General features: G+C 36.8%; 4 protein-coding genes and 1 long non-coding RNA gene across 9 annotated transcripts; 1 reads left to right on the plus strand and 4 right to left on the minus strand.

Annotated features, from left to right (window-relative positions):
- Window positions 1–69: 69 nt before the first annotated feature.
- LOC111025565 (Radical SAM superfamily protein) lies at window positions 70–3255 on the minus strand. 4 transcript variants are annotated; one of them, XM_022303445.2, is made up of 9 exons: window positions 2954–3246; window positions 2724–2800; window positions 2491–2593; window positions 2233–2330; window positions 1931–2061; window positions 1736–1844; window positions 952–1143; window positions 727–863; window positions 70–599 (listed from the first exon to the last, which is right to left on the minus strand). In XM_022303445.2, the coding sequence occupies exons 1-9, from the start codon at window positions 3189–3191 to the stop codon at window positions 311–313; spliced, it is 1374 nt and encodes a 457-aa protein (XP_022159137.1). In that variant the 5' UTR covers window positions 3192–3246; the 3' UTR covers window positions 70–310. The 4 variants fall into 4 exon arrangements, with proteins under 4 accessions (XP_022159137.1, XP_022159138.1, XP_087984350.1 ...); XM_022303446.2 differs by having other exon boundaries at window positions 2978–3243; XM_088128224.1 differs by having other exon boundaries at window positions 437–599; window positions 768–863; window positions 2954–3254.
- A 786-nt stretch (window positions 3256–4041) lies between these two features.
- Window positions 4042–6540, minus strand: LOC111025563 (dicer-like protein (DUF936)). Of its 2 annotated transcripts, none has more exons than XM_022303441.2 (4): window positions 5526–6540; window positions 5273–5428; window positions 5065–5156; window positions 4042–4972 (listed from the first exon to the last, which is right to left on the minus strand). In XM_022303441.2, the coding sequence occupies exons 1-4, from the start codon at window positions 6324–6326 to the stop codon at window positions 4246–4248; spliced, it is 1776 nt and encodes a 591-aa protein (XP_022159133.1). In that variant the 5' UTR covers window positions 6327–6540; the 3' UTR covers window positions 4042–4245. The 2 variants fall into 2 exon arrangements, with proteins under 2 accessions (XP_022159133.1, XP_022159134.1); XM_022303442.2 differs by having other exon boundaries at window positions 5273–5418; window positions 5522–6537.
- Window positions 6541–7294: 754 nt separating this feature from the next.
- On the minus strand, window positions 7295–12393 carry LOC111025568 (uncharacterized). The gene is made up of 3 exons (XM_022303449.2): window positions 12056–12393; window positions 11469–11587; window positions 7295–7666 (listed from the first exon to the last, which is right to left on the minus strand). The coding sequence occupies exons 1-3, from the start codon at window positions 12241–12243 to the stop codon at window positions 7647–7649; spliced, it is 327 nt and encodes a 108-aa protein (XP_022159141.1). The 5' UTR covers window positions 12244–12393; the 3' UTR covers window positions 7295–7646.
- Window positions 12394–16085: 3692 nt separating this feature from the next.
- LOC111025572 (uncharacterized) lies at window positions 16086–17807 on the plus strand. Its single transcript, XR_015792963.1, has 2 exons — window positions 16086–16545; window positions 17183–17807. It is a non-coding gene; the product is annotated as an uncharacterized LOC111025572 (long non-coding RNA).
- Window positions 17808–22347: 4540 nt separating this feature from the next.
- Window positions 22348–24863, minus strand: LOC111025560 (polygalacturonase-1 non-catalytic subunit beta). Its single transcript, XM_022303438.2, has 2 exons — window positions 24704–24863; window positions 22348–24585 (listed from the first exon to the last, which is right to left on the minus strand). Exons 1-2 carry the CDS (start codon window positions 24761–24763, stop codon window positions 22783–22785), a joined length of 1863 nt encoding a protein of 620 aa, XP_022159130.2. The 5' UTR covers window positions 24764–24863; the 3' UTR covers window positions 22348–22782.
- Between the last annotated feature and the right edge of the window lie 1595 nt (window positions 24864–26458).

Consider the following 26458-nt stretch of genomic DNA (forward strand, 5'->3'; position numbering starts at 1 on the left):
ACTGAAATACAGCTTTTTCTAGTACCAAGTTGAAAATTTATCCCCAGAAAACGGTAACGAGGCGGAAAGTGAAACTGAAGAATGGCCTAAAATTTAAGACCTTGAGTAATAACTTTTTTCAATATGGGGTTGAAATTTAGGTGTCCCTCCGAGAGAACTAGTAAAATCTAAAGACAGGCAGGAGTTCTTCTAACCATCGCCCATAAATAAGCACACCATCTACTGCCATATGCAAGCAGATGCAATATCAACAGGTTTGACATCGATGGAGTCATGCCAATGCTGCACCTTGTTGTAGGAACAAAAAGAACTAGAGAGCCAATTTCATTGCCATTTGAAATTGTTCTGGAACACGGAGTAAAGGAGCTTGAATAGTACCAGGTTTGCCCAACTGACCACAGGCAGCCATCTGGTCGTCGCCTCTACTTAGTCGCAAGAAAACAGTCAACCCAGCTTCAGCCAAAACATTCCGAAACTCAATCATCTTCTCCCTGCGGGTAGGTCTGAACTGAGATCCACTATGTGGATTAAATGAAATAAGATTAATCTTGCATGGAATACCCTGGACAAGATCAACCAGCCTCTTCGCATCTTCCAGGCTGCAAATAAAAATACAACTAATTAGTATGTCAAAACAAAAGATTAGAAAGGACTGTAAAGATAAAGTTGATAAACTCATCAAGTCCACACCCAGATTAAGTCCAAAACATAGAAGTTGTAATATACCCGTCATTAACCCCAGCAAGCATCACATATTCAAAAAAAACCTTGTAATTGTGTTTCGAGCAAAGTTCCTCCCTTAAAGTCTGAAGAAGCAAGCCTAACTTATATTTCCTGTTAATTGGCATGATCCAATTCCTAACCTGCAACATTTTTCCATGTAAGAGAAAGCAATTCTTCATATTTTTTCTTTTTTGCACATTTGAGTTATGCCAACCGTTAAGCATGTACCTCATCAGTAGTTGCATTCAAACTAACAGCTAAAGCACAGTCACATTCACGAAGGAAACGTTTTAGCTGAGGTACAAGTCCACTGGTTGAGACAGTGACCTTGCGGGGACTGAAATGAAGGCCTTGTTCATGAACCATTATGTTTGCTGCTTTAGTGACATTGTCAATGTTGTGAAGTGGCTCTCCCATTCCCTAACATTCAATTTCAGTTTTTCTAAGTAAAACATGGAAAAGGATAATGGCTTGATACCACCATTATAAATGTCAAAACTTAAAAGGTTTTAACAGTCGATACAATGAAGAGAAAAGGCAAAAATACATAAGTCTTCAATATGACTGAAAAACGAAGAAATCAATAGAAATTTATCAGGGAAGAAAACTAAGAACGCAATAAATGGCTGCAAATTTTGTCCCTGCTAAGCATAAAGGACTTGTGGCTTGGAATAGGCTGGAAAATAACAGCATCAAGTCAACAACAATGATAAAAAAGAAAGAATGTTGCGCACACTTCAAACTAAAGCACAGCTTGAATGAAAGAAAGTATCATACTCCTATAAGAGCGTCAAACCAACTAGGACCACCCTCAACTAGATGTTACTTCTAACCAAATCCTATCCTTTTGGATTATTTCCTAAAGCGAGCTTAGTTAATAAACCACGAACTGAATATAGGGTAGAACAGCATGTCAAAAGAAATAGCAAACGCCCCAAAAGAGACTCAAGAATTTTCAATAATATTTCATTTTCCCTCTGGTATGTCAAGTAGTTTCAGATGTAAAACATACCATAAACACGACATTAGTAATAGAACCCACTTCACTAGTAAGTAAACGCCTGGCAAAAACTGCCTGTTCTACTATCTCAGCAGCAGTCAGATGTCTCTTCAGGCCCATCCTGAAAAATTAAATCAACATTCTCGTTCACAAGTACCACCAAGATCATGCCGAAAGCATCTATCCATTTGAAAAATTGAAGCTTGCCTGCCAGTGTAGCAGAATTGACAGTTCATGGCACAGCCCACTTGACTTGAAACGCAAACAGTAGTCCTGCCTCTATCGCAAGGTATAACAACAGTTTCTATTATCAATCCATCTTCCAGATCGAACAAAATCTGAAATGTCCTGATAGCTTTAAATTAATCAGATGAATCTTGAGAGCACAAATCCAAAGAACTAAAGCCAAGCCTAATGATTTTGCTCAGTGGAGCCGGAACCAATACAGAAACTAGAAGCAAAGAGAACTGAATGATTATAATAGTTCCATCAGATGTAACAATACACACCTTCCTAGTTCCATCAGATGAAGGGAGAATTTCCCTCAATGACAGCGCCCTGAATTCAGCGTTTTCAATCAACATTTTCTTAAAATATTTGTTTAAACCTACGAATTTGACAGCATTAGAAAATCCATTAGATTGAGTAGATAAGTTCCAAGTTACGACAAGAGGAAAGGAGATGAAGGAAAAATTCTGCCAACCAATAAAAATGTTAAAATGTAAAGAAAGGCTCGTATTCCAAATACACTGAGGAAGCAAGAACACCTTCTAATTCATCGCCGGTATGTGCCCAAATGTTATCTCCATAAAGACGTTTCCACAGCATTAAAGCTTGGCCAGGTCTGTATCCTCGTGATTGAACCCATTTCTATTGTCGTATATGTTACAATAAAAAAAATTGAGTGCGCGTGTAAGAGCAAAAGCTTTTCTTTATTAAGCGAGGAAGGAGAGACAAATAATTGCAGACGAGAGAGAGAGAGGGTTTAGCAGGTACTTGCCTCAAGCTCAGTGTAAGAGAGTCCCTTTAGAAGCACCTTGGAATCATTCTTCAGGATTTCCCTCTTGTCAGACATAACTACAAGATGACAACTATAAGAAAAGAGTCCGCAAAAGTATGATTCGGATGTAAATGGTAACAAAATAAACCGAATTGAAAAACATAGTTAAATGAAGCAGAGGAAAGGGAAGATAAGTAGTCAAACAATAGAGTAAAAGAATGTGAGTATACAGCCAAAGATATTCGGGAACTGACAGAAATCAGATGAAGAATCGTCAAGAGCAAATAGCGGCGTGGGTGAGGCGCAAGAGGCAGTTGAAATGGGGCGACTAGCAGAAAAAACGAATGAAATTAGGTGAAATGGTAGAGATAGGCGTGAGGAAGGGACGGAAAGGGGACGGAAATGCGATCGGGCAACGGCAAGGATAGAGGAGGCCATGGAAGCCTTAGGGAAGAACAGGCGTCTCATCCAAACACGGGAAATTGACCACCTCTAACTTAAATTCATTTTTTACTTATTTGTAAGCGCCTTCAGTCCTTCAGCACCTTCTTTTTGCCTCAAGATTTCAGATATTCTAACATTACAACCAATTTTCCCTATTTTTCTCAAACAACCTATTTAGATTTTTGTTGCCATATTTTGTTTACAATTTTGAATATAAATCGCAGGATTTTGGGATGGTTTGATTTAAGGATTTTTAGGAATTTTGATTTTCAGTATCATTAGGGATTTTAAAGTTTTGATTTTTGTTTGATTCGAGGATTTGGATTGTTTGATCTGAGTATTTTCAGGAATTCACATCCAATTCACGTCCGAGTTCTCGAGATCTTATGATTCACGCTCGAGATCTTATGATCCATGCTCGAGATCCTTCGATTCACGCCCGAACTCCTTCGACTCACGCTCGAACTCATTCGATTTACGCCCAAAATCCTTCGATTCACGCTCGAAATCGTTCAATTCACGCAAAATCCAAAACCAAAATCAAGTTGGTCAATTTCCCTCCAAACACCACCTATCTTCTTCCTCTCACGCTCACCGTCTCGCTCTCGGTGAATTTTATATGTTCGGATTGGCTCTATTAATTGGAGCGAAACAAGTAGTTTGGAAGCATTTTCAACTTGTTAAAATTATCAAAACTTAACTATATATCATAGAAGTTCGAATTCTAGCCCTGTTGAGAAAAGAAAAAAAAATTGTTGAAATTGTTTTCAATTAATATTAATTTATTATTTAATTAAAAATGAAAAATACTTACATATTTACACAATCAAAAAAATTATAATTACAATAATTATTTAAGAAGTAAAGAAAGAACAACAGAATATCATCAGATAAGTTGTCATTTTTAAAAAAGACAAAAATTGTTTTAAAATATAACTTCCAATTTCCAAACAAACGACCGCTTCACAATTCATGCTAAATTTAGAGCTTCTCAAAATAAAAAATTGTGTCTCACACAAACAACAAATATCCCTTGGAGTGTGGGCTCGATTTCTTCATTGATTACATAAATTTTGAATCAAGGGTTCTTGATCTTGATCCTCAATTTGCGAGCAATAAGTGGGCCTCTGGGATGGGCCGGCCTCTTGCTATTATTGCACTGTTCTACCTCCACCCAGTTGATAACCTTGAGTAGTAAAGACTGAGGGACTTTCCTGACATCCTCGTCTCCCACTCCCTTGGTCTTCTTCATTCCCGCTTCCAATGCTTTCTCTATGAACTCCATAAACCACTTTCCAGCTTCCGTTTCAATCTGCTTTCCCAGTTTGATCGTGTTGCTCAAGCTGCAGCACCATGATGGTGGTGGTATTGGCATTGCTACTGCTTGAGGCTTCTTATTTTCATCATTCTCCCCACTACTACTCATATTCATACTCATACTGCTACTATTACTACTAGTAGATGCTGTGGGCAGGGGCATTTTCCCAAAGTTGGTCTTCTTCTGCTCGCTTCTTTCCGGACAAGCTGCTGCTACTGATTTGTACAACCCGCACCTTCTTCTCGATAAACTTGAATCTGGATTGTTATTGGAGTTGGGTGTGATTTCGCTTAGTATGGAGGAGGAGGAAGATTCTTCTTCCTGCGGTTGCTTTTTGGAATTCTGGTTTTGAGCCGGTTCAGTGGCGGCTTGAATCGACACCATATCACTCACTGCCTGCACAATTTGGTGGTGGAATTCAAGAAACTTGTTGAAACAAGTGGCAGGAGCGTCGGCTCTAGCTGATTTACTCAACCGAGAAAGCATCCTACACAAAGTCACCACCAAAAAACCGAATCTTTATCTTCATCATATCAAAAAACACACTATTGACTACTGAGAGAGCGAGTGTCGGTGTACCTGAGAGATCGAATTAAAGCTTCCGTGGCAGTAGCACCTCTCAAGGCTTGGAGGGCGATCTTCTGAGCCGTATCTCTCTGCTGCACAGCTTCCTGACAAGTTTTATAATAACAGCCATTAGGATTTAGGAGCAGCACCAAGAAGTCCAACTGGGTCAGGTCAGTCAAGGATATATTAATATAGCCGCTCATAGAGATTCATAATTCACCTTCCCTAATATGCTGAGTCTTCCAGGTAAGTTAATGGGAAGACTGGTGCTGTTATCAGAATCTAAATGGCCAGACTGGGATTGTCTGGGGGCAGCCGGGGTCCTTTGATTTCGCAAACTTGGGGGTGGAGTGGCGCTCTTCTTTGCTGCAACAAGCTAATTAAGAATTAAAAACTAAAAGTGAACAGCCAACAGCCAATAGCCAATAGCAGCACTTTCTTTAACAATAATCAACAATGTGTTATGTACCTACAGCTGAGTTGGAGTTGAAGGGAGTTGGTGATGAAATCCTTGGCTCTCGCTCCGAAACGCTCTTGCTTCTAGGGAATTTTGATGCACAAGGAACAGCACAGCTTTTCCTAAGCATTGCAGTTGCAGGGCTCTCTCCTTTTGTATCCACCAGCTTAGCCAACAGCCCACCCCCAAAGGAAGACCGAATTCCTCCACTGGAGCTTCCATTTTTTCCTCTTACCATCGGAGACATTGGAAAAACGTTATCCCCGCCGCTTCGCTCCTTCACTGGCGTACACTGGCCGAAGTCTAAGGGAACGGGCTTCAAAATCATGGGTGAAGGATACCCATCTCCCACACTCTGCTCTGTTCCTGTTCCCCAAGAACCCCGTCTTGGAGCCGACACCTTTGCCTTTGCGCTCGCGCTTGACTTATTATCACCTTTTTCTCTCAAACCCATCAGCATCACCGGCTCCGGTGTTCCCACCAGAGGGTGCCGCCCCGGAAGTGGTTTCGCGCCTCTAACCACTGGCACGGGCGACCCAGGTTCCAATTTATCCACGTATATGAATTGACCAAGCTGCATTTTGTTGCTCAGAACAAAATCATCTTGATCCGAAGGGAGACTCACATAGATCGAGTGCGAAGAATCAGACACTTTGATATAGAATCCATGCTTCGGCCACAGGTTTTTCTCGTCGAGTTCCGCCGGGACAATATCCGTTACCTGTAACAGCGAGCTCCGGTGATCGCTCGTGGGTTTCACCCCGGAATTCATCCCATCAAGAAGCTTCACCACAACTCCCGGAGCCAGAGTCGCCATACCCTTTCAAGAAACTACCAACCAACAACTTCAATTTCTCTTCTCGGCTTGATTCTTTCACTTGTATTGCTCGCTAATTAGCATTCAATGTTTTCAGCTTCTGTCACTTGCTTTCATCCCACAAGAAAAGGGGTGGGTTTCAATTCAAGTGGCCGTTGGCGTTGGCAACGGAAAGGCAATCACAGGAAAACCCCAACTTTTTCAAATTCAGACTTTGTAACGTTGCACAACGGTCACATGGACCATCTCTCTCACTCTATTTTCAAATAATAATGCCCAAAATCATTTTTTCAGAATTAATTCCACGATCATTTATTATTCCATGTTTCCCTTTTCTTTTTATAACTTTGTTTAAACCATAAAAGAAAAGAAAAAAACTTAATTTAATAATTTAAGACAAAAATATATTTTTTAAGGAAAAATAAATTAAATTAAAGTATTTTTCACAAGCAACACCTGTCAAAAAACAATCACTGCCCGTAAACTCTAATTATTATTTAAAATACGATATCTCTAGAAATTTACTTCTTAAATTATTATTTCGTCAAAAACGACATTCAGATAAGCTCGTAGAAGCTTTTCTTTCCCCACTTTCCAGCTTTGAGATATGATACTTTAAAATCAATTTCTAAAATATTTCACGTGGAATTCAGATTTTACAAAACCATTAATATTTAAAATACGATAGTTCAAAAAAATATGAGATACTTCTGATTAATTTGGCTGATACGATAGACGAACTTAGAGATCATTTATTTGATAGACAACTCCATTCCGACTCTTTTCATCAAATATTTAAAAATAATTTTGAAATATATTACAAGTTACAAGATATTTTATATTTAGTAAAACAGTAAACTCACGAAATCTCGTAAGATAACGACAATTAAAGAATGTGTATGGTGGCTTCCTCTGGCCTGCAGGAGTAGGCACCTAATGATAATGAAACTAATATCGTTGGGTTTAGCTTAAAGTAAATTGTGCAGGATATAATTATAAAACACAGTTCACGACTGACCAATTGGATGTTACAGACATCAAATTCACCACAGTAAAGAGATGATACAATTATTCAATGTCATTGGTGTTGCTGAGATCTCAATATCCTACTTTTTCCGCAAAACTTTTATCAAAGAAGGCATACAGGAATATTCTGTCACCTCCCAACTCTATCATGGTTCGTAAACTCCGGAAAAGTGAGACAGCCTCTTCTTGGAGTAGGAACATCCAACTCAATTTGTAACATAAAAAAACATGCACTAAAACAAAATCCCCTATTCACGATTCCATCTGGCAATGAAACTGGAGGTCCCAGACATGTTATAGCGGTGTAGCAAATCCTGTACAACACAAAATACAAACAAAACTTTCTAAACAAAATTTGTGGGGGAAAAAAGGGAAGAGAAAAAGGGTAAATCCCGGGACTTCCAAAGTACCGCAGTCACGACCATTCTATTTTTTTCTTCCAAAATTACGAGTTGGGATGCAAAGATTTTCATTACACAAGAACATTATTCGAGGAGTAAAGTTAGGATGGAAATCTTCCAATGAATTATTTGAAAATGCCACTCGGGGGTTAATCCTATAAAAGCTATTTTTTGGCCACCAATGGTTAATAATACATTGAGCAGGTAGGAAAAATGGAGATTGTTTTGTCTATCAAAAGAGAACGAGTTGACGATGTGCAAAGGGTGCTATCAGCCATTCCCAGGTGTTACATGTCAGGTTGCATTCTTAGAGAGAAATATAGGAAATTTCTCTCAGCGAAGGGAACAAATAAGGCAAAATGAGGGAATCGATGGTGGCATCATAATGTTCAAAACCTTTTGTAGTGGATTGGGAATTAGAAACCTAAGGAAAAAGAATGAAGCTTTACCTTCAAAATGGGTGTGGAGATTTAGAAAAACGAGTTGTGGCATAATATAATGGCAACCATCTATGACAATGATGAATATGAGTGGCATAAAAAAAGTAAAAATGTATGCAATTTAAAGTGTCATATTCAAAACAAGAGGAAGACTTATTTTTGGAAGGATGAATCATATATGGATCGGTTATGAATCACTTGCTATTAAATTACCAAGGTTAATAGAAATATCACAAGTTTATGCTTTCCTGGAATTGTGGCTTGAAGATGCTGGAGGAAGAAATGGGTGAGGTTAAGGCTTTGTTAAACCAACTTGAAGAATTTGCTTCAGGTCAAAGGGAAGATAAAAAGAGCTGGACTTAGAGACTTCTGGACACTACTCACTTTCCCAGTGAAATCTTAGATTCAGGAGCTCGATTTGTCTGTTCTAATGTCAAAGCCAAAGGTATTGATGAAACCGTTACAAAAATTGAAAAGCCTGAAGGAAGTTAATGCTTTGCTTTGGAAATCGTGATACAACTGACAGAGGAAAAGTTCTAACCCTGTCCTTAGACCTAATTGCTGCATATTATGCATGAAGGGAAAAAGAGAATCAGCCACATCTATTCTTCTCATTGTTCCTGTAGAACAGAATGTTGAGAATTCTTTTTTCAATGTTTCGGCTGCCCTTTAGATGTTTGGTTATAGTCCTAAGAATAATTTCAGTCAGTTAGTAGGATGATGATTTAGTTTAAAAAGGAGTAAAAGTACTCTAGGATAACATAGTCAGAGTCTTCAAGAGAAACCAACGAATTCTTTCAAGGGAAAAGGAACAACTTGGAAGAAAGAGTTGAAAAAGTGAAGCATTATGTATCCGGTTAAAGTGCTCTGTCAAGTTCTTTTTGTAATTATAGTTCTCAAATTTATAATTCCAATTTCCAATTGGGGAGTTTTCATATAAAAGAATTATTTATGGTTTAGGTTGTAGCATGCATTACATGCATTGCTGCAACGAAATGTCTCCTGTTTTGAAAAAAGAAAGGTATGCAATAATATTAACCTTTACAAGAAACTGATAGGTAAAATCATGCGTATGGTACTTTAGAATTAAATGGATCTCAAGAAAATTAAAAGTTCAAATATTATTTTAGCCCTTATACTTTCTGTTTTGGTTCATTTTAGTCCATGTACTTTCGAAATGTTCATTTTGGTCCATGTACTTTCAACTATAGTTTAATTTAGTTCGTACACTTTCAAAATGTTCAATTTAGTCCTTGTCCCTATTTGGAAAATTTTGACACAAATTCTACACAAGGAAATCTAATATAAAGTCATGGTTACATTTTAATAAATATAAGGAGTGTAGTATCTGTTGAAGTTGTGATAGAAAAAATGAGATTAAAAATAAAATTAATGGACCAAAATGGTCATTTTTAAAAATTACAAGGACTAAAACGAACATTTTGAAAGTAAAGCGAACAAAAATAAACCAAAATTGAAAATACATAGACCAAAATGAACATTTTGAAGATACAGGGACCAAAATAAACCAAAGTTAAAAGTACCTGGACCAAAATAGTATTTTAACCAAAATTAAATTTCTCTTCCGAACCATGTATCTAAAAGTATTAAATATGGCGGAGAAATTTCAAAAGAGATATCACAATATTACTACTCTACAACCAAACGGGTCTGCATTTTATTGTGAAACTGAAGAAAATGTTAAAACACCATCTCTAAGGCTGTTACAGCAGGAAATGTTGGGAATTTTTACTGAAACAATTCCATGTGCCATGAGTTTGGGGGAACAACAAAAGGGGGTACTAACTACTATGTAGATTTCGTGGGGCCATAAATTGAGAAGGAAAGTGAAAATTCTATGGATAAATGCAGTAAAAGAAACCCTTAGGAACATCCGGCTTGTGAGGAACTTCTGAATATTCAATGGCAAGAAAAATGGGTTTGGAGGAATTGGTTGAGCTGGCTAAATTTACACTTCTTCCAGATGTTCTTTCTCTAATTCTTTTTATAATTATTAAATTTCAGGGTTAACTCAAATTGCAGTGTTTTTTAGTAAATCACGTTATCGGATGGCCCAGAAGGAACTAGTAAACCACGTTATAGAAAGTGGAGTGGGTCTACTATAACTCTACACTAAATCAATGAATGTGCTCATCATAACTTGGAAAGGAAAGGTACTCCATTTAAAAGCAGATAAGCTAGAATCTCCACTATTTGGTATGAAAGAAACAAGAGGATCTTCTGAAAGTCTGTTCCATGGGAAGAAAGATTGTAGAGACAATCAAGTTCATGAAGCTCTTTCGTGTCTTTCTCCAAATCTTTTCAAAATTAATCTATCACTAAGATTAACCCAAATATAAAAGTTTTATGTAAGTTCCCATAGTTTTATTATTAATAGTTTTGCTTCTATTAAAGTAAGATCATTATCGTGTAATTTCAAGGCTGTATCTATATTAGTTTGCGGTATGGGAGGGTCTTTTTCATTTTTCTGTTTATTTTTTGGTTTTTTTATGTAGAAAGTTGAAAGTTTGTAACTAGTTTTTGTTTCTTATCAAGATTTTTTTTTTTTTTTGAGGAAAAAAAGGCATACAATGGAATTAGTATGCATACTTGACCAACTCATGGGGTTAAACCACGATTTATCGTAAGCATGCTTTTTGGAATTAGTAGTAACTTAAAATGGAATTGAAGCAAGAGATGCTGTAAAACAATCCTTGCATCCTTCAACATTTTAAAATCAACGGTCTATGACTCTATGTATTGAACGACATTAACAAACTAAAATTCAATCTCACAGAAAATAGCAAAACCAATCCAAAATATTAAATTAACTCTAATCAAATAGAAGCAATTAAGCGTTTAACTTTTAACTTTTAAGAGTAGCAGTAATTTAACATAAAGACGGAAATGAAAAGGTTAACACTGACAATTAGAAGGCATTACCGTATATTTATTACATGAGACGTTCTTTTTTTCTTTTTTGATGTAGGACGGGAGAACATATGGGTACAAGACCGAGCACATTATTCACTCAATGGAGTCGTTGTTGGATATTATCCAGATGAAAGTGAAAATATAGTTCTTATGGGTGGTTTAATAAGGCATGTACAAATTAAAATAATAATAATAATAAAATTAGACCCTTTCCCTTTGTGGTATTCCACCCCTTAGCTTGATAAACTACTATGAAATAAACGTAATAAGTAGACGAGTTGGAAATTTTAGGTGAGCTCATTTTGAATGTATGGAAGTGGAGATAAAAATTGAAAGGTTACCTTCAGATAGACAACCCCAACTGTTGTTATGCAAAGAAAGCAACGAAGTAAATAAGGCAGAAGCAGTAACACTGTGCAGTGGCATTAGCGACTGCACACTTGACAGCTCCACTGGAAGCCTGAAAGAGTAGGCACATTTCGCATAAAAACTCATGAGCCGTCGTGATTATCATCTTCAGAAAGTAGAGGAATGCAGAGAATCCCTCAAATTGAACGTGAAATGGGAAAAAAACAGACGAGTTAACCCAGTAATTGTACTTAAGAAACTGGGGTCAATACTATACTGGGTTTCAGAAGAGGAAAATGGCCACCTTTTAAGGGAAATAGAAGCCGATCATGACATGGATCAAATCCAAGAAACTAGTAAAAACTAAAAAGAAGAGAAAGGAAAACGGTATGGCAAAGTAACTTAAATGCTCTCTATGAAAATTGAGAAATATCAAATCTTAGAGTCAATAAGACGACCTTAAATCACTCATTAATGCTGTTTTAACATCTTTTTTTTTTTTTTTGGAGAAAGATTGTTGTTTCAACATCGAAAAAGAGCGAATGCCGTAACAGAAACAAGAATGAGAAAACCTACTTACCTGAGGTTGGTAAGCTTCTGAACAGAGAAACGGGGAGATGCTGCCGGCTTAGCAGAAGGAAGTCCAGTAGGCTTAGTGGGTCTGGACACAAAATGGGACGCAGACGATGAGGAAGAGGAACGGCAAATGAGAGTTCTTGTGGAAGAGGAGGACATTCGTAGGGTTTTCCAGGTACAGCAAGCCGCCATATTTCCTTGGCTCTCTGTTAGAATAGAATTAGAAGAGGAGCTGACCCTCGGAGGAAAACTTAGATCCGTTGGCGCTAGGGGTTAGCTTATGGAATTTCCTCGGGCTATTCCACGCTGGGCCTTCGTCTGTCCTCCAAAATCCAAATCGTCTGACCAAGATCGGGAGTGCTGACGGCCGAAGAAAGAAAAGCCCAGAAGTACTACAGAAATTATAGTGGGTCTGTTTGGAGTGTTGTTTTAGAAATTTATTTAGTATAAAATTTTAATTTTATACTTTTAGATTTTGGATCTTATTTTAGTTTCGAATTTACTCATAAATATTGTATTTATATTTATTATAGTTATTTGTTTTTTAATATAAAATATTTAATTTCATAAATTATTATAATAATCTTTTAATTATTGTAGGTCTCATATTAATTTTCCATTCAAATCTCTTAATTCACTCATGAAACCTCTTAATTTATCTATTCAAAAAGATTGAGTTTCTTTATTTACCAATATTATTAATTAAAAAATATCCAAATCTTAATTATTGTGGGGGCAACATCTTCTCATCATTCTCATTTCTACTACTCCTTGACTGGTACAATTCTTCCTTATACTCATTCTTTGAGTTTTAGTTTTTTATTTGATTGCTTGAATATTTCAACAAGTATAGTTCATTCATTCATATCCATATTGCTTGAATATTTGCACAGTCGTTCACATTGTTTTATTGTGTTGTTTGAATGCAAGGTTTGTTTGAATGAAATCAATTTTATGAGGTTTAGATGCTGATTAATTTGGCAAAGTCTTATTTGTACTGTGTTTGAGGTCATCTATGGCTCCCGCTAGTTTTCAAATGTCTAATTTTATTACTTTTTTGTGTTATTTATCCTTTAACAGAAGATAATTAATGGGAAATACGTATTGATTAACTCTAATATTCAAAGGAGAAGAAAAACACAGTTTATCTATTACATCGAAGGAAATACGGGTATGAATGAATGTTATTTTCTTTTTTTAAATTACAGTTTAGCTATTTCTATATATGGGTATAAATTATAATTTTGTTATTATAACATATATTCTACTTGTACTTTTGAAATTTCAATCACTATATCTATGAAATTCTATAAGACAGGGTAATAAGTATAACATATTGAATATACAATATATTCGGTATAACATAGACTAAACTTTTCGAGATATAAAATTTATCCGATATAATCTAAATCCCGTATAAACTTCGATATCTTATAACTTTCTCCTTTAGTTATTGCTTTAATTCAAAATAGTTAATACTTAGAGTTAGATAGGTACCATAAGACATTTTCAGTATGTAGGCACAATGTAAAAATTGTAGGCAGAATGTAAATCACAATCAATATATATCCACAGAATAATAGAAACATCAGAAAGTCAAGATGTAAATCACTAACGGTATATATCTACCAGTATAATAGTGTAGGCAGTATATATCCAACAGATTTTTAGTTTTAAATCACCATCAGTATTTATCCGGATATATAAAACTTGAGTTATAATATATATCCTAATATAATCACTATACTATATATATATCCTCACATATACAATATTTCAAACAAACGAAATCAGAAATTGAAACTTATCAAGTGGAGTGCAAATCCTTCAAATTGGAGATGAACTGCTCTAGCGACTGAGAAAAATGGAGGACGTCGACGGAAGACGAATGCAGGCAGAAACTACTGGAGAATAGGAACTGACGGAATGAAATGCTCTTGCAAAGGTGGTCGAAGATGAAATGCTTTTGCGAAGGCGACCGAAGATGAAATAATTTGCAACAAAGAAAAGCGGAGCTGCCAGAGAGGAAGGGAGACAGCAATGACGGTCGGAGAAGAGGAACGGAGGTTCAGAGGAAGGAAACCCAACGGTCGGAGGAAGGAAAGAAAAACGAGGAAGAAGAATGGAGGTTTCAAAAGTTTGGTATTTAAAGATTTTTCAATTTTGGAAAGTGTAAATTTTAAGGGATTTAATGGATTTAGCACGTTTGAAGATTTCCTCCCAATTTACCAATTATATATTTTAATAATTATTTAATATTGAGATGGGTCCTAGTAATTGTTTCATGTAAATTCTATTTAAAATATCAATATTTCATGATATTCGACCTTTGGTCGAAGATTTGAAAACAAACAAATTTAAAAATAATGAATCCAATCAAAAATGAATTATTGTAATTCATGTTTTTTGTATTTTCATATTTGTATTTGGTATTAGATTCGAAAATTAAATCACAATTTAAAAAATTGTTAAAGTGTTTATGGTTTAGAAATATATTTGTAAATTAATGCATTTACCAACAAAATACTTATTTTAATCTAAAATAATATTAATTAATTTATTAACATATATATTATAATATATTATATTTTTTAATTTCTAATTTTAATAATAAAAATAAATAAGTTTATAACATGAAATAGTACATTTGTCAAATTTTTTTTATCATTTTAAATTTTCAAATTTTAATTTTAAAAACATAAAAATGTTTTTTTTTTAAAAAAATCTTTTTAACTGTCATAGTTATTTTCAATTGTCTAAGACTGCTACAAACTGTGCGGTAAAAGAATCACCTATTCGATTTAGCAGAAAAGAAGTAAAGGAGAAGTAAAACTTGCGAGTAAAGATTTTAGAATTGAACTCCCAAAGAAGAGTGCATTATCTCCTCATGAGAAATTTAAATCCTTTTGCATTAGAAATATTAGAGACTAGATTCTAAATCTATGCATTTTCAGCCACCATTGCTTTGCCGTATTTATTATTATTATTATTATTATTATTTGGGATTTGGAATGCATGAACATGAAAAATGCAAATAAAGAAAATCATGCCAATATACCTTTCTTTCCTCTTTTTTTTTTTAATTTTTATTATCTCTTTCGTGTTTATAGGCTTTTAAGAGCGGGTCCCATTTATTTTCCACTTAGCACTACATATGAAATTATTGCACGAATTCGTTGAGTTGGGAAAGATTGTAGGTGGTTCGAGATGTACTGCCCCGTAACAATTGGTCCTATCCGGATATTTCCCTGCTCGCGTCAGACTCCCTTATACGACCTCCGGTCTATACGTTTGACCGGTCCCTTCTTTGCCTTCAACAATGAAGTCCTAGCATTTCCACTTTTTACCTAAGTTTTTTGGTCCTGACCTATTAAGTCGGCCTTCTCGAAATCATTCTAACCGGTCGGCCATGCACAGTTGGCCTCCCAACATCCACCTAAGTGGGGGCAAAGAACCTAGGTAACAAAATTGCCCCTTAACCTCCTATAACTCCCAACTCAACCATTTCCACAATAATCACACGTAGTATTAAGTAGAAAACAAGTGGGACCCGCTCCAAAATACCGGTAAAATAGACCAAACCAGATTTAAATCTCTATAGACACGTACACAAGACTATGATTGCTCATCTTCAGGTAAAATAGACCAAACCATATTTAAAAAAAAAAAAAAAAAGACCATACCAAGACTAATTTGAATAATAGAGTGTTTGCTACTTTAACTTAATTTTTTTTAGGTGTTCTTTGAATTAACTCCGTTCCCGGTAATAAGAATTCTACAGAAATGGGCCACCTTTACAATTGTGAAATTTTTAATAAAATTATATATTTTTTAAATTAAGATCTCTGGACTACTTAAATAGTTACCAAAGCTGCTGTGGGTGGTGGCCATGGGTGCGGTAACGATTAAAACCTTGCTGCATGTCAAGAGAGCACATTGAATTACTGTGAGGGGATTTGTTTTAACTGTGATGGGTTGTTATATTGGAGGTTATTGTTGTCTTGATCACTTTAATAATAAATTGAGGAGTACTATTCTAAGTGGTCAAAATTATTCTCCCGTTTCTGTTTTAGAATCTAAGAGTTCTATTTAGAAAGTTGTTATGGTATCAGAGCTTTGAGTCAAACGACCTAAATCAATGGCGATTTCTTCATCCGAAACTGATTCCACAGTAGTGAATCAGAATTCAACGATCGTAAATCCTGGGAACAAAATCTCAACAATCAAACTGAATGATGAGAATTTTTTACTCTGGCGATTACAAATAACCACGGCGTTGCAAGGGCATGGACTCGGGAAATTCATCGATCCTGAAGCGAAAATTCCGTCCGAATTTGTTCAATCGGCCGATGAATCTTCGTCTGTACCGAGTCCAAATCCAGAATTCATCAACTGGAAACGCCAAGATAAACTGATCACGTCATGGCTTCTTGGATCGATGTCTGAGGAAATCTTATCGCAAATGCTAGAGTGTGAAACTGCACAAGAAGTCTGGTCAGTCCTTAATACTCTTTTCTCTTCGAGAAATCTAGCCAGAGTTATGCAATTAAAATCTAAGTTAGAGAATACAAAGAAAGGAAATCTTAGCCTCAAAGAGTATTTCCTGAAAATAAAGAATATTGTGGATTCTTTAAATGCGACTGGAAAGAAAGTGTCCAAAGAAGATCATGTTATGCATTTGTTAGCAGGATTAGGAACAGATTATGATCCTACTGTATATGTAATTGTTGCTAAAATCGGTACTCCATCATTGCAATAAGTTTATTCTCTACTTCTTGCACAAGAAGGAAGAAACGAGAGGAATATAGTAACTACTAATGCGTCCTTACCCTCAATAAACTTGACTACTCAGCCAGAGCAACCAAAAAGAGCAAACTCATCTAATTTTTCTGAAAATAGAGGTAATTGGAACAATAACAGAGGAAGAGGAGGAAATCGATCAAATCGTAGCCGTCAGAATAATAACTCTAGAGTTCAATGTCAGCTATGTGGACGGTTTGGACATACAGTGCTACGATGTTACCTTCGGTTTGATCGTTCATATCAGGGACATAATGCTACACCGAATCATTCTTTTACTCCTATGAATAATACATTTTTTATGAATCGTTCATGCAATACCTTTTCTCAGGCTCAACAACAAGCACCATTGAATGCTCTGATGGTTGCTCCGGATCTTAATAGAGATACCAACTGGTATCCCGGCTCAGGTGCTTCAACACATGTAACAAATGATTTTGGCAACTTCTGGGAGTAACAAAGTTCATGTGGGAAACGGTACAGGTCTGAAAGTTCATCATATTGGATCATCTGTTCTTCAACCTTCCGATACTGCATCTTCTTCTCATAAATTTTTACTTACAAATCTTCTTCATGTTCCCCAAATTACCAAGAATCTAATTAGTGTTATACCTTTGCTAAAGACAACATTGTGTTCTTTGAATTTCACCCATTTTATTGCTTTGCAAAGGACATCAAAACTGGACAAGTACTTCTCGAGGGCAAGGTTTCTGATGGACTCCCTGCTCTTCTTCCATTACAGATAACTCTTTTCATCCTATTTCTACATCTCAGGTTCATCATCTCAATATTAGTCCTCCTTTGTCATCTACAAATTTTACTGATATACCATGTATACCATCTGTCTTTGATATTTGGCATTGGCGTCTTGGTCATCCCCAACCATCTACTGTGAAGCATGTACTCAATTCATGTAATATTTCCTTTTCAAGTAATAAAAATACTTCCTTGTGTCATGCGCGTGTGCCACTGGCAAAATCCATTCTCTTCCTTTTTAGTCTGCCCCTTACAATTAATACATATTAATGCCCAAAGTTAATGCCATTAATACATATTAATGTTTGAGAGAACAGAGAAGCAGTGTTTTCAAAATTTCATAACTCTGCCTTTGCAGTTTGCACCCTCTCCTCTCTCGCTGCAAGTGCAAGTGAACAACTCAATCAAAACAATTAGCTTAATCATTCACATTTCTAACTTAATTTGTATTCTTATTTTTCTTTACTGCCAGTGCCTGTTAAATTATGTCAAAATCAAATTTTGGGTTGGTCTAACTTCAATAACCAAATACACACAACCTCGGATCAGGATATGTTTTTTCTCACGGAGTGATCTCTCTGTATTCTTCTTTCGATTTCATTTGGCCTTTTATGGATCCAAGTCCATTTATTTTCTCAGCTCTCTCTTGTTATGCCATTTCTCACAATTAACCAAACTCCAAATTCAATTTTTAATTTTGACCTTGCTCTTTTAAATTTTAAAAGTTTTGCCTCTAATATAATAAAAATTTTCGGTTACAAATTCTGTTGAAAAAAACAACTATTAAATTACCCATAAATCCTCCCACTTCATTTCCTTTTTTTCCCCTTGAGTTGCTTGAACAAGACACTTAAAATTCTTTTTTTTTTTAAATACTTTTTTTTTTGAAAAAGATGGGTGGAAGCAATAACAAGAATCTTTGAGTGGAAAGTGAATATTAACTGCCAAGACTATAGTTAAGAAAGTCTTGACTCGGTAAGTCGCAGGTAGATGACTTCTCTTGCGAGAAATCAATTTTCACAATAAACTTTCAATTTCATCCAATTATATTTACAAGTTGCAATTTTTACTCTTTATCCAATTGTCACTAATTCACCCACTCATTTTTATAGTAAGTTAAGGTAAAAATTTTCAAAAACTTGAAATCGAGTTTCACATAAAATTAAGTTTTTGCTCAAAATCAATCATTAAATAACCTTATCAAAACTCACAATTTCAACCAATAAAAAAATCATATTTAATGTTGTTTATATTTTAAATCATGCTGATGTATTCTTTAACAGCTCAGCTACAGTTAAAGGTTAACTTGCTTTGTTCACCATCTTCCATCTTGTACACTACTGCACACCTGGATGCTGACTGAGTTCATTTGCATCCAACTCACTTTTATACAGAAGCGTTTTTACATTTACACTCTCAGTGAATTTCTGCCAGCACATGAAGAAGTTTGTTATGCTGAATAGAGTTGGTTATCCAGCTCGATAATGGGAGCTCCACTGAGAAGTTCTGGATCCATCTATTGACAAGCATAAAAATTTATTCTCCAGTTTAAGCCTTAGGTTTTCAGGGCAAAAATTGAGGGGTTGAAGGTAGACTTGTTTTTCGGTAATGTGAACTGTATTTTAGGGAGTGAGAGTAAGGTGGGGAGTTGAAAATTTCTGGGTGTTTTATCAGATCCGTTAACTGATAGGTCTGTGATAGGTTTGAAATGTCCGCGAGGATTGGGTATTGTTTATGCAAAGATGTGCACAACAGTGTGTTCCTGATTGTAGCTCGAACTCGGCCTCTGTACCGACCTGAACCTTTGGGCGGACCTGCACAAAAAGGTGAGCACTCCGACGATCAAGTCAGTATAGGTCGGATTCCAAGTTTAGTTCGAAGCCAGAAATCATCCTACCTGATCGGGGAGTGAGGTCCTCTACTTATGGGTGATGGTCCCGCTAATCTCGCGACGGTTACACTTGGTAATCTCGGGACCATCGATTACACCCGGTGATCTCGGGACCGACGGTTACGCCCGATAATCACGCCGCAGACAGTTGCTCACATCGGCCCCTACCGAGCTCCCTGGTAGGTCAGACCTGGGCCAGGTTCACCTCGGCCCTCATACTTAAGCTTTCGTCGGCGTTGGTGGCTGCCATCTCGGCTCTCCGAGCTGGGCATGACTCGTGGGCCACCTTGGAGTACCAATAGGGGTCTTCCACGTGTCCAGGGTATACCTGTTTGATTGCTCTGTATTGACGATTTGATAGAAGATAGTGAAAAAGGGCGCAGATGTAGATCAATTATGATCGAATCGAACCACTATAATTCAAATATTTTTTTCTTTCTTTAGGTTTGTCGTACACTTATATAGGTAAGGAGTTCTTAATTTTTGGTTAAGCCGACAATTAAAAGAAACCACAAAGAGTGGCGACCAATTTTGTGTTGTTGCACAAAATCAAAATAGCGATAGTGGCAGTGTATTGGCAGAACAAGAAGATGAGATCCCAGTGTTATATGACATCGTCAACAGCCAAATCTCGAGAGTATTGTGAGGTTTTCCATTTTGTATTTTCTAGGATTGTATGGTTGTAGTTCCTAAAAACCATGTGACGACTTTTGTTGATGCCTCTAAATTTGAGAGATTTTATTGTCTATTGTATTTATCTCATAATCATAGTAGAACTCACATATGAGCAGAAGATTAGATGGGTGAACCACTATAAATTTTGTGTCGTTTTTGTACTTTTCTTATTTTTCTTTTATTATTGTGGTTGACTTATTTTTCACTGACAAACTAGGAAATATTATTAGTAAGTAAATTTTAACAATAAAGAGTTCTGTCTTTTTTTTTTAACAACTCTGATTTGATTTCTGTTTTTATCCATTTTTAATTGTGTTGCTTTGATTTTTTACCACACATGCCAGACATGTGTTCTATAATTCATGCAGATGAGAATATTATTTTTAACTATTATTCAAAGAAAATTTTATAAGGATGATAAATACCTTATCCACTCAACTATTGATATCATTTCAATATTTATAGATTTCATTCAAAAAATTAATTAGTAATAAGAGAAGTAGTCAATGGATTTATTAAACTCTGTTAAGTCTCTCATCATTTTCAATGCAGTATCCTTAACAATATAAATTTTTTAAATATTTTTAAAATAATGCAAATCAATTCAAATTATAAATTCAAACGGAAGGGGTAGGGTAGAAATTGGAATACCAACCCTGCTTCCCCTCGAGGAATAATAATAATTTGCAACTTAATAAAATAAGTGTAGGAGTTGCCCTTTCACTTTCATCTTTTGCTAATGCTCACCTACTCTACCCAACCTTACGACCCTTCATATCCATAAAAATATATACAAAATATAATTGGTCCATGAGAAACTCTACCAGACCGCACCTTCACATCTCCTTGCTTGAACTCTATCTCCACGAGTGCTGGTGTCATCACCTGTTATGTTGTAAGATTTTTATCTCCATTACAACTCTACTATGAAATAACCCATTAATTACATGTCAATTTAAACATAATTCAACGGGTTAAAGACAATAATATTTGAACAAAAAATAGTGAGTTTGAATATTTCACACTCAAAAAATAAAAAGAAAAAACCTATCAATTAACGTGCGTGCTAAAAAAACCTCTTAATTCACGAGGAGTTTTACTACCAAGGAAACTACTAAAAATCATGTTTAAATTTAAAAATGGATACCTTCACAATAAATATTTAATATAAACTTTTTTTTCCGCAATTGTAAAATTTGGTCATGTCCAACTCCTTTTTGTTATTATTATTTTTTAGTTCAATATATGGAGAAATATATACTGAGTCATGCTCACTTTGACAACTATTTTTTTTTTTTTTGTTATTAGTCACCTACATGGATTTTAAGGGCATTTTAACAAAGATCACACAAATGCTAGTTGAATTTTTTTATAGAGGTCTTTTTTGTAGGTGGTTAAATGATTTATAGGATTAATTTGTGTTTGTACATGTTGTTTGAAGTTAATATGTTATTTTCTTCCCAAAAAAAAAGTTAATATGTTATTGGTGTTTTAAATAAACAAAAATATATCGTGGATTGTGTGGACTAATTGGAGGATGCACTGCATTGGAAACCCAAAAGAGGAAGCATGAATGTGGTTAGTTATGATAGCTTATATGTTAAAATGAAAAGAGAAGCATGAAAAATAAAAATAGTCGAGTGCGTGCATGTGACAAGATGCTTGGATCATGGATGAAAGAATAAAAGTTTTATTATTTGCTTGGTAACGTACTGTTTACTTAAAAATAGAATTATATGTCTCCAACGTCCATGGATTCAGAAATGATAAAACTGTATTCTTATTTATGTTTTGGACCAACTTAGAAATGGGAACAATAAACGATCAACTTTTGTTTTATTGTTTCCAAATCCTAAAAATAAAATAAAAAACTGCCAAATGCTACCATTTCTTAACAAAACTGGAACAAGAAGTAGGCCTTAGATTCCAAAATGCAAAGTATAATTAGAGCTCATTGCTATCCTTGTCTTTTTATCCGTTCTCATCAACCTCAAAAAAGAGAACATCTGTCTCAAATCTTGTTTATTAGGTAATATACTTTAGTTTTCAAAGTTGGGGTGAGACATAATAAGTGTTGTGAAGGAGGGGAAAAAGTAAAAACGTCTTTTTCTGCTATGAAATTGTGTGATTAAACAGTAAACGAATGGGCATAGAAAAAGAAAAGAAGAAAGAAAGAAAGAAAAGACAAGAGTAGTTTAAGTTTAAAAGAGAGTGTGAGCTGTGTTATGGCATTTCCCTCACAACACAACAAAGCAGCGGAGGGACGAGGCACATAGACATGGCTACAGGACCACCTCATCAACATCTCATCTTTTCGCACAAACAAAACAATTGCTTTCTCCCCTTTATTTACTTCCACCTCTCTCTCCTCACACATTCATTAACTTGTAATTCGAATTCCCATGAAATTCCCTTCCATTTCTTCCACGAATTTTAAACAACACTAACTTGCAACCATCACATTCACCCTTCTTCCAGAAGCCAAGTTCGGACTGGGAGACGGTAAAACAAAAAGGAAAAAATATATATTTTTTAATCCATTGGGATTTCAGTCGAAAAAGGAAAGAAAAGCACACCATGCGTCCCAGATTCCGGCCGGAGTCCGGTGGTCAGTCGGCCGGGGTCCAGGTCATGTCGTTCTCGAATATCCAGTGGCACACCTCGACCCGACCCGGGGCGGAAGCCAGAGCTATGAAGGCTCCGTGAGCGGGACTCCAGGCGGAGGTGTCCAAGTGGCAGATGGCAACTCCGCGGTTGATCTTTGCTTTAGAGGTCGGATCCAGCAAATCCGCTTCGTACACCCGGACCTTGGGCACGGAGTGGCAGTAGTAGAGTAGGTAAGGGAACAGGCTCTGATGGCAAGACACCGACTCCGTTACCCTCCCTCCGTTTATCCCCTTCACCGCCCCTATCATTATCTTCCCCTTGGATCCCTCCGTGTTCTCCGTCGTCCGGACCGCCAAGTTCCGCCCCAGCACCGACGTCGCGAAGTCTATCATGTCCTCCATTGACCCCACGCACCGCTTCGTCTCCCCCGCGCTCGCCGCCCTCTCGCACTCCGTCACTGTCTCCCTCATCATGGTCTCCATCGACGAGTTGTCCCCGGCGTGGAATATGTGCTTCATCGCCCCCAGTTTTGAACTCGAAAAGGGTAATTTCGACAGAATAGATCGGGGCAAAAACGACCTTCTCGGCATTTTATCTCTGATGTCCGGCATCGGCATCACCGCCCCCTTCCTCAACATCGACTCCCGGAAGAACTTACCCGGCTCCACCCACCTGTTCACCCACATTTTCCCACCTCCAGACCCAGAGCCCACATTGCTGTATTTCGCAAATCTAATTCCCTCTTTCGCGTAATCTTTGAACGTCGTATTCACGCCATAGGTCTTGAATCCCACGCTTTGCCCATTTCCATTCTTACCATAACCGCTAAATTTGTCCGTCCCCTCGTTGAAGGATTTCCCGTAGTTTGCGAAATTGACCTCGGCCGAATTCGAGTCCTTGGAGTAGGACTGGAAGGAATCATCCCCCACATTCGCCTTGTCCCTGTAATTAGCGAAGCTTTCAATCGCTCCATTCCCACCTTCGCCGTAGCTCCTGAAGTTATTTTGTGGGTTGTTCTGCTCGTTGCCGTAATTGGTGAACGTGTCGTTAGCGCCATTGCCCTCTGCCCCGTAGCTCGAAAACCCTGACCCTACTACGTTCGCGTTGGTCCCGTAGCCCGTGAACTCGTTCGGACCCCCATTTCCACGTTTCCCATAGTTGGCAAACGACTGATCTCCCGCGTTCGCGTTCTCGCTGTAGCTCTTGAACGATTGGGATCTTCCTGTGGCCTCGCTGGAATAGGACGTAAATCGGAGATTGGGCACATTCGTGGATTGTTCGTAGTTTGTGAACTTGCCGTTGCCTCCGATGGCCTTGGTGCCATAAGTGTTGAAGCTCTGGTCCGGTACGTTGGTGTCGGTGCCGTAGCTCGTAAATTGGTCCGTGTGGCCCAACGACTCGTGGCTGTAGCGCCTGAAGGAATCGACCACGACGTTTTCGCTCTGTGAATAGTTCTTGAAGGAGTCGATTCCGCCAGGGCTTTGGGAGCCGTAATTGGTAAAGTTCTTATTGGCATAGACGGCGAAGCTGGAGTCCTTGTCGTGCTTGGCCAAACTAGGGGACAAATCGGGGAAGCAGAGCAGGTTTGCGGCGGAGCAGAACTCGGGGAGGCGGGAGGAGAGTGCATTTTGGGCTGCGAGTTTGGCGAAGGCTGCCGACTGCACCGCGGTCAAGGGGGAGACCTTGGAGAACAGAAAAGTGGGCTTTGGCAGGTCATTACTCACCTCTTTATTCCAGTAACGAATTAGGAAAGCTTTCGGAGTAAAGGGGTTATCCTCCGTCGGCGCCTCGCCGGCGCCGGAAACCTGTTTTGGCAGAGGCAGAAAAAACAAAATGATGTAAAGATTACAAGGGCGTATGAGGAGAGGAGGGGACAAAAACTCAAGTAAAGAGAAATAATTGCAGAAATGGAGATGGACTTACATTGATAGCTGAAAAGAAGAAGATAAAGAGATAGAGAGGAACCACAAGGGGCGCGGGCATTTCTTTTGTTTTTGTATTCCAACCAAGAAGAGATGAGAATGTTGGTGAGGTTGTTGGGATCGGTTGTAGCCAGAAATTTATAGTGGTTTTCAGAGACCCCAAATTATAAAGTTAGGTTGTTTTAGTTTCTGATATTTGGATGTTTTTTAAATTTAATTTTCCATCGGACAAATACTTTGGTGAATTAGTAAAATCGTAGATCAACTTGACTTGTACAGTTGTACACTTACATATATTTTACTGTTTTATTTTTTTGTGAGATATCCTGCCTTTCCTGGGTCTCTATTCCTTGGGGAGTCAAGAAATGTGGCCATTACAGAAATATAAGAAGCGTGTAATTATTAATCAACCAAGTAAAAGGTAAGAGCACAGAAAGGGAACTGGGATGGGAGTGAATTATCTTAATTAGGTGCCATTGCATATATTAAACAGGAAGGGAGAAAAATAAAATAAAAAGAAAAAGGGAGAGACGAGAGCCACATAGTAGATTACCCCTCAAAAGTCATTTATTTGCAAGAAAAAGTAGGAAAATAGAGGCGATGGTAGAGTACAGACAGGGAGATGGCGGGGTAGTTTCAGAAGCCGCGTTTTAGAAGTGCACGTGTCGTGTTTTGATTGGTTAGACATCGCTTTTGAAGTTTGGATATTTACTCGTGAATTAATATTAGTTTTCTTTTTTTGTTTTTTTGTTTCTTTTTTATAATAACAACGTGTGGAGTAAAGCTTCAAACACACTGTCTTTCAGTCGAAAATGTCTTAATCCTGTTCGCTAGTTATCTTGTTTTTGTTAGGGAAAAAAGAAATAGAAATACAAGAATCCAACTTTGCATTATTGGAATCATTAAAAATTTATCTCCATTATCTTGGACACGACAGTGGCAAAGCTCGTGACAGTCCCCCGCTTCGCAAATCCATGCTATTCTCTGGACAATTTCGTCATTCCGCCCCCTTTTTCTCTGTCGCCAGGAGGAAAGAATTATACGTTATATTAATTCCATAAACTTACAAATCGAGGAAATTTGTATTATTATTTCGTAAAAGTGTATCTAAATTCTAATGATTTAAATTATTGTTTTGTTAGTCTAGTGCCATTGACATAGGGTTCCCGTTAGTCTTTTCTTTCTTTCTTTCTTTCTTTTTTTTTTTTCTTTTCATAACTTTTTATCTATAAAATCATTGTTTTACAGGGTGCGAATGGCAGGCTCATTATTTTGTTTTTCCTTTTTCTTCATTTGAATTCAGTTTTGTTGATTCGACCGCCGATTTCATATAGGAAAAATTTAAATCTAGGAATGGAAAAAAAGCCTTGTCGCATGCACTAGTTTTCTAATTCCACAGATTGAATTACCGCCGTCTTTTAAGGTAAACACTAAATAATAAGCCCTCATTGTTTGTTTCACGTAAATTGGAGATGTTTATAGAATAGACATCTAAATTATCCTCTTTGTTTGATAGAAACATTGAATACTCTGACATTTTTAAATACTTGGACATCTTAAGAGACGTCTCAAGATGTCATAGGAGAGACATTGTTTTCAAGATTTCATTAAAGGCATATTCTTCTGGCAATTCCTCGTCATTTTTGTTCTATAATATTTTTTCATTTATAATCTTTATTCTTCCTTTATTTTATTTTATTTTAAAAATAAATGTACGCACTAATTCATTGATAAATGTATAAATACAATTTTATTG

The sequence above is a fragment of the Momordica charantia genome, assembly GCF_013281855.1.
Source record: "Momordica charantia cultivar OHB3-1 chromosome 8 unlocalized genomic scaffold, Mcharantia_2.0 BLBB01000008.1, whole genome shotgun sequence".
In the NCBI taxonomy this organism is placed as follows: Eukaryota; Viridiplantae; Streptophyta; class Magnoliopsida; order Cucurbitales; family Cucurbitaceae; genus Momordica; species Momordica charantia.